Below are 11,928 nucleotides of genomic sequence, written 5' to 3'. Positions count from 1 at the left end.
ATAGGGAATATATATAATTATATATGGTATTATATATGGTTATAAATAGACCTATATATAAGTATATATAGCCTTCTATATAATTAGAACTAATTTTACCGGGAAAAAAATGATTTTGCCTAATTATATATGATTGTATATGGAATATATATAATAGTATATACCCATATATAGTTATACATGGGTCTATATATGATTAGATCTGATTAGACCTGACCTATATAGACCCATATATAGTAATTTTTATTATATTTTAGATCTTTAGATCTATATATAATCAAATATAAATTAATTATTTATATGTATATATATAAGTTAATATTTTATTTATAGAAAATATTTAATATTTAGTTTTTCTTATTTAATATATTAGATGCTCTATGGTCTTTATTGATATTTAATAATCAATACTCGTTAAATGCATTATAGTTTTAGGTGTATATTTACAGAAATAATGATTACAATTTTACTATAAATTATAATTTTAAAATATTTACGAAGCGTTACATTGTATTTTTCAGTCTGTTAAAAAAGTAATAAACTTATGTATAGTTAATAATACCCAGTTACCAAACAGTTTTTAAAGTGTTTGGTTTTTTGCATACATAATTTTCAACTCTTATGAGTTGTGTTAATATTTTAACATTGGAATAATTAATCAGCATTCTCCTATCACTTTCTTTTATAGGAATTACATGCTCAATAATAGATTTGGTTTTGATGCGATATGATATATATGTATTATACATAATCATATCTAATTATATATGAGTATATATAACTTATATATGATTATATATAATTAGACCTGGCCAATTTTTAGATCTAATTATATATAAGGTCTTATATATAATTATATATAATTAGGCAAAATCATTTTTTCCCGGGCATGTCGATTGATAAATTACCTCCTGAGTAAAAGGCGGGCGAATTTCAATTTAAAAAATTCAAATTCGAACAACGATTTGTTTTAGCCAAAAAAATATTTAAAATTTAATTATTACAATGTCACCATATCAATCACTATTATTAGTTGATACATATAAAAAATGTTTCTTGTAAGTTTAATAATTGAGTGTGTTATCTGTTTGAATAATATTTTTTTTAACATTAAAACTCGTGTTATAAAATGTAAAATGACGTAACGATCTTGTGACCAATTGAGTCATAGCGTAATTTAGCTACGGCGCATTTGCCAATGTTGTATTGCGTATTTTATTGATGTGGTTCGCAATAAAAGTGTTAAAAGTTATACCTACTAAACTAAGTTATAAATATAAACATAAATATAATAATAATAATACAACAGACTATAAAATAAAAATCATATAAATAAAATAATTAATAAAAAAAAAAAAAATACGAAAATGAAAGCAGAAATACCTTACCAAGGTAAACAATTTTTATTGTTTTTCTTTACATTTTGAATGAATAACAGTGTCTCTAAAAATGCATGATAAATACTAGATAAGAGCTGATAAACTTATTGCATTAATAATCAAGTTATCATAGTAAAAAAATAAGTTATGACCAAAGGAAATATATTTTATTTTTTGTCGAAGAAATAGTTTTGTTTTATATCATAATTAAATTGCAGATGTAACGATTGAATCAAAAAGTACTGTACCACCTACACTGTTATCGAGTCTAAGGAGTGTACTTTTTGTTATTGGCACTGTTGTCATTGGCTTTGCTGCGTTCTGTAATTCATTGACTTGGTGAGTATACAATGTTAATTGAGTGCGAATTATTCATTCGTTTAAGAGTATATATTTAACACTACGTCGGTGTTTCAGTTCAAATTAATGAAGAATTTAAATTTCTAAGTTTATAAAATATCTAGTCTATAATTGAAAATTTTTTTAAAACATTTATTTTTTTTGTAGTAAATTATTAGATTAAACAAAACGTTTTACTTAATGATAAATGTATATCTGTATAGTATTAAAATTGAATCATTTTGAATTGTTTTGAATTATTTCTAATCAGAGATCATTTGAATCGTTTTATTTAATCAGGGATGAAAAAACAGAAATTCTGTTTCTGATGATTTTTAAAAAAATGAAAATTATAAAAACAAATTTTTTTTGTTTTGGGGAAAGAAAGACAGAAGGTCAACTTAAGGCCAAGTAGCCACTTTGGATTTTAGAACGTGGAAACTAGTAAGATGATAGAAATTTTCTAATCGACGTTTTAATAAATGGGGCATTCCACGCCAATGTTATTACTTGTTAGAAAAACCTGTCTATGATTGTTTACCTCAATTACTAAAGTAAAAAAAAAAACACTTGAAAATTTAATAAATTGTAATATCGACTTTTTTTTTTAGTTTGAAAATGTATGATGCTCTTTTTCTAATCTCAAAAATAGTGTTGTCCACAATAAAAATTTACAACCTGATCCGATCCTGTGACTCAGATTTGTTATATTTTTTTTCGTTTAAAAAAAAATTTTTAACTTCACACATGTGTGTGTGTGTGTAAACTCTTTGTAACTTTTTAACTAATGAACCGATTTGAATGGTTAAGGTGGCAATTGAAAAAGCTTGTTGGCCATCAACTTTCCTGAAAATTTCAGATCATTTGATCAAGTAGACTCGAAAATATTGGCGATTTACGAAAAAAAATCTGGGCGTCGGTTGGCCCTGCGGGCCAGCCGCAAAACTTCCGTCTGTTTTCGAGCTCAAAGAGCTCAAAAACATTAGTGTGAATATATTTTCGAGCTCTTCGAGCTTGAAAATGCTATTGTTGTATTCTTACATGCAATGTTATCTATTACATGCAATTGATTTTTTATGAGCTTTTCAAGCTCTAACAAGTGACGTTTTATGCTAGAGTTTGAAAAGTTAGGAATCGAAAATCATTCATGAAGAAGCGGGTTTTAAATTTTTATTCCCGATTATGTTCTATGAAATAAATGTATTAAGGCAAAATTCAATGTCAGTTATCAAAATCAAGATTTAAATGAGTTTTAACTTAGGTCAGAGCAATAATATATGAAATATTCGAGAAAAATATTAGAAACCGTGTTTTTTCAATTTTTTATTGATAATATGATTTAAACTAAAGAACAAGTTAGATGACATTATATGATGATCGAAAGAGACTATAAAGAGGAAGAGTTGGTATGATTTTAGACACATTTTAGTACATTATATTATGATTTATCCGAAAAATAACATAGAATGTTATATTTTTAACGTTTTAACGCCGATATCTTTTATACTAATTAACCAGTTTTGACGTTTAAGGAGGTAATCAGTGCGCTTTATGCAATATTAGAGCTGATTAAAATTTGAAATCGATAAGATCAGTCGTTTCGAAGATATTTGGAAGAAACCATTTCTTAGCATTTCTTTCTCCAACCCCTATCCAAAAATCCCCATAGAATCCACTCAACTGCGACAAAAACCGCATAGAAACCAATACAGTCTATAGGATTCTCAGCGGTTTTTGTCGCAGTTGAGTGGATTCTATGTGAATTTTTGAATAGGGACGATATCTCTCGAACGCATTGACCGATTAAGATGGTTGAGACGGTAATCGTCGCGTTTTATTCAGTTCTAGAGCTGATTAGATTTTGAAGTCGAATGTTGAAGTCGTTTCTGAGAAATCAAAAAAAAAAAATTAAAAAAAAAATTTTTTTTTTTCGTAATTCGCAAATATTTTCGAGTCTACTTGATCAAATGATCTGAAATTTTCAGGAAAGTTGATGGCCAACAAGCTCTTTCGATTGCCGCAAGAACTATTCAAATCCGTTCATTAGTTGAAAAGTTATAGACCGTTCACGCACACACACACACACACACACACACACACACACACACACACACACACACACACACACACACACACACACACACACACACACACACACACACACACACACACACACACACACACACACACACACACACACACACACACACACACACACACACACACACACACACACACACACACACACACACACACACACACACACACACACCTATACATACAGAATAGCTTCCTAGGACCTCAAAACGTCGATATCTGATAAAAACTCGATTTTTGAAAATCGGGGTGAAAACAATAACTTCCCGAAATTTTTGAAAATCATCGATTTCCTTAGCGGGAAGTTAAAAAAAAATTTTTTTTTAGTTTTTTATTGATTTCTCAGAAACGACTCATACGATCGACTCCAAAATCTAATCAGCTCTAGAACTCAATAAGACACGTCGATTGCTGCCTCAGCCATCAAAATCGCTTAATTCGTTCGCGAGATATTGTGGGAGAAAGAAATGCTAAAGAACGGTTTTTTCAAAAACAATGGCATACAAAAGGATTTTCGAGCTCGAAAATATATTCACAACAATGTTTTCGAGCTCAAGGTTTTATTATTGTTATTGTTATTTTCACTTAAAGTTGGCACTAAAAAGAAGCGCGGGGATATGGCTGGGCTGATTTTGAATCTTGAAGACATCTCGAACTAAGTTTTTTTTCAAGTCCGCTATTTTGTTATTTTTCGATAAAATTTCATCATTGTAGTTCCAGCTAGAATGACATATCTATAGATTAAGTCTAATTAAGAATTTTGGATTTCAGATGTCCTCAAGAGTTAAAATCACCCCGGCTATCCCCGCGCTTTTTTTTGAGGTGCCAACTTCAAGTGATAATAATAATAAAACAATATTGAAAATCTTCAACAAATTTTTTAACTTCCCGCTAAGAAAATCGACGATTTTCGAAAAATTCGGGAATTTATTGTTTTTACCGCGATTTGCGAAAATCGAAATTTCATCAGATGATACGGTGTTTTACCGTAATTTGCCGTAACTTACGGTAAAATCCCACAAATTACGGTAAAATACCGTAAATTACGGTATACTACCGTATTTTGCCGTAAATTACGGTAATTCTGCTGGATATTACCGTAATTTACCGTGATTCGGATCTGCTAGGGTATTTTGAATTATTTCAAATTATAATTTTATGATATGATACAATATGAAATAATTTAGATTTTTCAAATTATTTCAAATTAAATTTCTTAATCAGGGATAATCAATATAGGGGAGGGAGGGGCAAAAGGGGGTACTTAAGGAAATACCACTAAATCTTTTTTTTTTTAATGATATTCGAAGTAAATAGAAGAAATTTTCAGTTACCGTTGAAAAAAAAATTTTTCATTTCTGCGGGCAAAGTGGGGTACTCCCTAAAAAATGTAAACAAAAAAAATTTCTGGATTTTAAACGAATTTGATTAAGTTGATTTTTTTTTCAAGTAATTTACATGAAGAAAAATTACATTTTACATGTTTATTGGATACAAAAGAAGAAAAAAAATTTTTAATAGTTTTTATCATAAAACAAACGTCATTAATATTTTTCAACTGACAATTGATTTTCGAAAAAGTTTACCAAAAAAAATTCAAAGTAACGCTTAAGTATATTTACAGAAGTGATTTTGGAATGTTTAAAAACCATTTAAAATGTAAAATTTTTTTTTATCAAATTTTGGGGGTACCCCGTTTTGCCTACCCTACCCCCTTTTGCTCCCCCTTCCCCTATACAATTGTATTTGAAAATAAGATTTTTTCAGTTGATATCAAATTACATTATAAGCCATCGACTTTACTTTTCAAATTAAACAAATAAAATCGAAATTGAAAATTAATAAGTTTTCAAGTATTTCTATTTTATCGGAAGTGAATTTAAAACTGAAAAATGATATTCATGTCCATATTTATAGTATATTTTTCAAGAAGTTTTTATCATTCTAAAATTTGTTGTGACAAATCTATATTGTTTTAGAAAGTTGGGATAAAAATCACCAAAGTTAAGTTGCATCGAACATGATTGCTACTTAGTTGGGTGACCGTTTAGCCACGTGTCGGGTTCGAACGAAGATCTCTGACCGTTAGGCGCGGAACGAAGATCCAGTGATCAGTAAAATGGGAATTTTTTTGATCACTGGAGCCTCACCCAAACCGAACTGTACTGGCTAGGTTTTCTCTGTGATTTTCCTCCGCCACTGCACATTCACCGCAAGGTGAGGTAGTGGGGCATCACCGTAATTGATGCAATACAGTATAAAAGTACAAGTCAGGCCACAGCCGCAAAATAAAGGGAGAAAGAGCTTAAGGAGTATAAAAAGGAAAGAGCTTAGGGCGTTAGAAGGTAAAACATTTTAAAAAACTACAGAAGGTGTACAATTAAAGCACTCTAATAATAGTAGTAGTAGTAGTAGTAGTAGTAGTATAACATTTACAAAGATTGATTAGCTAAATCAAAGATGGTTGGTATTACGGTTTCGTTGATTTGGCATGGAATGTCCCAGGTGCGTCTTTAAAATAAAAACCTTTGAAATATTATCGATTTTTATTTGAGTCAAAAGTGGTTTGTATACTTCGCATAGTCGATTTTTTTCTGTTGCTCCAAGATTATTTTTGTATTAATACTTATTTTCAGGCACTTACAAAGATTTTGGGGTGCGTCGGGTGACTTTTGGCAAGCCCAATGGGATAAAATTCTCGATGCAGTTGGCGATGATCCACGAACCCTATGGGTATATGGCTCCCTATTATTGACATTTGTTGTCTACTGGTTATTTGGCGGCATTTACACGATTTTAGATGTAACAAATCGTCCTGCAGCATTAAGACGCTACAAAATTCAACCTGGAACCAACGAACCTGTTGACACGCGAGCATTGCTCAAAGTAATCGTTCAAGTATTATTTAATCAAGTAGTCGTCGGTCTTCCAGTGGTCTACTTAAGTTACTATCTGATGGAATGGCGAGGTTATCCACAAGTCCGTGAACTACCAACTTTCCACTGGGTATTGGTTGAAATAGCTATTCATATTCTATTTGAAGAAATAGGCTTCTACTATTCACACAGGTAAATTTTTGGGGAAAGTAATACGATCTAAACTAGCTAATTTCTTCGTGAGATATCAATGGTCATAGACATAAAAAAAGGCTTCCCTGATTTTTTTCTTAATAATTTAAAATAGACTGATCTGATCAGTCTAACACTTTTATCAGTTTCAGTAGATTTCATAGAAACCTAACTATCGTATTTATCCTCATGGTGAAATTTTCATAAAATTTCGCCAATATATATCCTAATTAGTTAAGTGGGTTCAGAAAATTATATTGGTTTAAAGCTGGGCTGTACGTAACGAAATCTCGAATTTTAGATTTCTATTATTGTATATTACACACCAAGGGAGTATAGTATGTTATTCCAACCCGCGTGTATAATTGATTACCCGAGCAGAAGGTGAAGGTGGCAAACTCGTGGATTGGGACGTCCTACCGTCCTCCGTGGTGTGTATACAATTTTTCACCAAATCTGTACCTAAAAGTTCAAATTTTCGCCTCTGTTTGTGAGAAAAATGGCACATGCGCTAATTTTTATCATTTGTTTTCTCATAAGAGAAAAGAACGACTTTCTTTCTTTAAACTCTTCCTCGGTTGACTTTGAGTCCCTATTCCTAATTTGAATCGTACGTTTTTGTTTGAAAGTGAGAGAGCGCTAGCCTGTTTCGTAGAGAAGGGGTAGAAAAAATAGTAGAAGGGGGTGCATGCATGCACTACTACGATTTAACCGTTACTCACATTGCCTTACTAAGAACTGTGATTTGTTTTATCCCCAAACAAATCTTCCGCCGATACTCCTCAAGATGGATTATCAGGAAAGGGTTAAACAGGGTAGGAATTTAAACTTTCGGTGCAGGTATGGTGAAAATTCATTGATTGATCATGATTACAGCGATTTTTTTTAGTTTCCGGAAATATGCATGAGACGAACTTTCATTCGAGTCTCATAAATATTTAAAACGCAATTAGGAATCTAAAATTCGAGAATTCGTTAGGTACGGCCCAGCCTGAAAAGTTTGTATACAACTATTATATATAAATACCTATAGTGGGGAAATTTAGATAAATAATTTAAGTAGCCTTAGTTAAGGGCCCATCAAAATGGCGCATGGTACTACTAAAAGAGATTTACTTGGTGCTCTCAGTCGCTAGACTTTAGTCGGTTATAATGTAACACTCAGGGCGAGGAGACTATTTTGTGCTGTTTCCAAATACGTTGATGTGTAAAAAAAGTTACACAAATCCTAAAATATTGTTTGCACGAAGAAAAAAATATCGCCAGAATGACTATCCAATGTATCCTCAAATGACGTATCGTCAGAATAACGATTCGTATACCTAATTTAGGAATACTCTCATATTAATTTAATAATCTATAGTATCGTTAAAGTAAAGATACGTTTTTGGGTTAGGTTAAGTATTCGTTTATTTAATTTAACAATACGACGAATAGCCTTTGTAACGATGTGTAGTTTCGTTGATATAAGTATCTGTATTGCCAGCGTGAGGATCCGTATAGCTAAATTAGCTATACGTATCATCGTTCTCGGTTGCCGGATGCCTAAATACAGAGTTTGCGCAATAGTCATGTCAGCGATTCATAAAATGCCTAAAATAAGGATACGGATCGTCATTTTGACGACCCACTGTGAGGATACTCTGTATAGCTGAATTGGCTATACGGCGTATCGTTAAGTAAGATGACTATACAGCGAATAGCCAGAATAACGATACGTATACTTAATCTGGCGATATTTTTCTCTCCGTGTGATGATTTAACAGTTACATTTAAAAAATGTTACTTTACACAAAATTACATGTCTGTGTGTTAAAAAATAAATCGATTATAACTATAGTCAAACATGATAATGTGTAAAGGAGTATTTTTCAACTTGTCAAGTTACTCATTAATTAATAAGGGCGCCACTGAGAGATATACGTGGTCTTCCAAAACCGGTGATGTGAAATGGTATAAAATCAAGGTCGTTTAAAACTTAAAAGAGTGAGAGTGATGAAGAATAAATTTATTATACACGATTTTATTAATTTAATATAATTCACTTTATTAAATTTGACAATACCATTAAACTTATTTATAAGTAAAATTTTCGTCCCCTGGATTTATATTCTGAATAACTAATTAGTCCCCTAGACTTTATTTCTTTATAGTTAGGTCCCTTGGATTTTGATTATAATTTTACACTCCACGCGGTCGCCCAAACTCTTTACGTAGCTAAAACTTATTCATTAGTCCCCTGGTCTTTTATTGACACACACATTGTAATAATTTATGTATTGTATTTCCACACATACACACACACACACACACATTTGGGTGTTTAAGAAGAAAACAAATTTTTTTTAACTTCCCCTTGGGAAGAAACACAATTGTTCTGCCCAGTGTTAGTAATATTTAATCTTTATTTGCAGCCTTATCACTCTCATATTTATTTACTTGTCAGTTCAGTTTACTCATTTCATTTTTTTTTAAGTGACAGTTTTCATTAACCAAATGAAATTACCAAGAAATGAGTGAAAATAATATTTAATAAGTCTTAATGTTAAAGTCTTATTTACACTGATAGAAAAACTATCTTGATTCAAGAACAATTTTTTCTTCAAAATGTGGTTCTTGTTTCAAAATTTTCAATTGTTTTAATACAAGAAATAAGTCCTTGAACCAAAAAATTGAAATTCTCGGATAGAGAAAAAAAATTCTTTGTTTGAGAATTTGATTTTTCGATGAAGCCTTTTTTGTTTTGAAACAAAATTCTGACATTTTTCGCTCAAGAATTTCTCGCTCTTGGATTAAGATAGGCAAAATGTAGGTTTAAGACATTACCGACTCGTTTCGAGAATGGCGCGATTTTTAAATCAAGATATCAATTTACTTAACTTGGAAAAAAAACTTTTTTTTTTAATTTTAAAAATAAAAAGTTTTAAAGTGATTTTTTAGGACTACATTCATTTACTTCAGATATGTTAAAGTAGAAAATTTATTTAAAAAAAAAATTTTTTTTTCATTACTTTAAAAACATCTTCTATCAAGGAATTATTACTTGAACCAAAAATTTAAAGTTCTTAAAATAATAATACGACATTTTTAGTTGAAGACAAGTGGTCTTGCTTGAAGAATTCGATAGTATCGATTGAAGATAAAATAGTTTCGCGTCAAGACACGAGAGTTATCCATCGAAGATACAAAATCTATAGAGCCAAGAAAATCTAAATCAAGACAAGAATTTCTTGAAGCAAGACAATTGGTTTTCTTCAGAAATAAATCTTGGCTCAAGAAAATATTTCTTGAGTCAATATAAATTTTCTATTAGTGTACTTTTTGATAAGTGACTGTAAATCACAGATTTCTCAGTATCGAACAGTTTTCCGCATCATCGGCTTGAAATTCACTTGATTCTTGCTGGCTGCCGACAATGAAATTTGACGTTCCAACGCAGATAATCATGAAAAATATGGTGTGTGACTCAGGATAAAACACGATTTCAGACTGCGGATGATGTCAGCTCTCGTCTGCAGCTCGGATAGCCAACTTCACCCTAATCTGACATCGTTTTGTTTCATCCCTCGTCACACAATATACTAATGTGTATCGGCCGAATACAATAAGTTTAATACTCAATATATAAGCTGCTTCCAGAAGGTGCTACGTATAACCTTATTCGAGCTCAAATAATCACCGGTATTTATCAAGTGCAGATCTACGCGCTTCTTCACTGTCTTATATCTATAATTAACTCTAGCATTTTCGGCAATTATCGGAAAATTGCTTCCCCATTTAATTATAATTGAAACGGACCTCCGAACTTCTTCAATTAGCGCGTCCGGTAACAACCCAAAAATACTGATTCTCGTATTCGTTGGGGTTTACAACTCAAGTAACTGATCAGCCGAAGAAAACAACGACTTTCTCGATAATAAATAAGTTTTATTCTGTTACAAATGACAGTGTATTATAAGAGAAAATGTATACATTTACACACAAGAATGTTAAATATTTAACACTTAAATTTTAACCTGCACTTGTTTTGCACATTAACGAAATATATTTTTACTGTGTAGCTGATCACTTTTGAGAATTTATTAATTTTTTAATTAGGTTACTACATAGCCGTTATTTGTATAAATATATTCATAAACAACATCATCAATGGACAGCACCGATTGCAGTAACGGCAATTTACTGTCATCCAATGGAGCACATTGGATCTAATTTAATTCCACCGTTCATTGGAGTATTTATTGTTGGCTCTCATGTTGCCACAGCTTGGCTCTGGTTTTCTCTCGCCATTTTGTCAACATTGAACGCTCATTCCGGCTATCATTTGCCTTTTTTCCCATCACCGGAAGCACATGATTTTCATCATTTGAAGTAATTACTCATCATCTATTTTTTATTGATGGATTTATTGATTTTATTATAATAATAAATTTTTATTTTTTGTTCAGATTTAATCAGTGTTATGGAGTTTTAGGTGTACTAGATCGTCTTCATGGTACAGATACACAGTTTCGTAATTCACGTGCTTGTGCACGGCACGTTATGATGTTAAGTCTTATACCAGCAAGAGAAGCGTTTCCGGATGATGAAATTAAGTACAATAAGTTAAAATAAATTTAACCTTTAAATGACATTCATTATCATATAAATTATATTATTATTGTATTTTATTACTAATTAGTTATTACTAAAATTATGTTCTTCATTAAATAATTATAATTTTATACGATACTATACAAATCAATAAAAAGCAGTTATTGATACTCTTGCTTAATAATTTTTCAACATCACACTCACATTTATTTATTTCCCTAATTTATACCCTCGCAGATTTGAATCACGGTGGGAACACGGTGGGTATGTTCCATTTTACCACTGTGATTACGCGGTGTATCCACCATGATTCCACGGTGGCTTTACCACTGTGTATACACGATGTTTTCACTGTGATTACGCGGTGGATACAGCGTGGAACCACGGTGGTGAAATAGCACAAAGCCACCGTGGAATCACGGTGGATACACCGCGTAATTACAGTGGAAACA

At 31.3% G+C, this 11,928-nt stretch overlaps 1 protein-coding gene across 1 annotated transcript; it reads left to right on the top strand.

The window, feature by feature from the left end:
- The first annotated feature begins 1,177 nt into the window (after positions 1–1,177).
- LOC130677050 (fatty acid hydroxylase domain-containing protein 2) lies at positions 1,178–11,646 on the top strand. Its single transcript, XM_057483610.1, has 5 exons — positions 1,178–1,392; positions 1,598–1,718; positions 6,452–6,883; positions 10,982–11,254; positions 11,332–11,646. Exons 1-5 carry the CDS (start codon positions 1,368–1,370, stop codon positions 11,495–11,497), a joined length of 1,017 nt encoding a protein of 338 aa, XP_057339593.1. The 5' UTR covers positions 1,178–1,367; the 3' UTR covers positions 11,498–11,646.
- Positions 11,647–11,928: the final 282 nt, after the last annotated feature.

This window comes from Microplitis mediator, chromosome 11, assembly GCF_029852145.1.
Source record: "Microplitis mediator isolate UGA2020A chromosome 11, iyMicMedi2.1, whole genome shotgun sequence".
Classification (NCBI taxonomy): Eukaryota; Metazoa; Arthropoda; class Insecta; order Hymenoptera; family Braconidae; genus Microplitis; species Microplitis mediator.
The sequence above is the reverse complement of the archived record's forward strand: the minus strand, read 5'-3'. Positions and strand labels throughout refer to the sequence as shown.

Coding starts and splice junctions, on each gene's coding strand:
- LOC130677050 (XM_057483610.1), top strand. CDS start 1,368: ATGAAAGCAGAAATACCTTACCAAG. Junction 1,393..1,597: donor AGCAGAAATACCTTACCAAG/GTAAACAATTTT, acceptor ATTAAATTGCAG/ATGTAACGATTGAATCAAAA. Junction 11,255..11,331: donor CATGATTTTCATCATTTGAA/GTAATTACTCAT, acceptor TTTTTTGTTCAG/ATTTAATCAGTGTTATGGAG.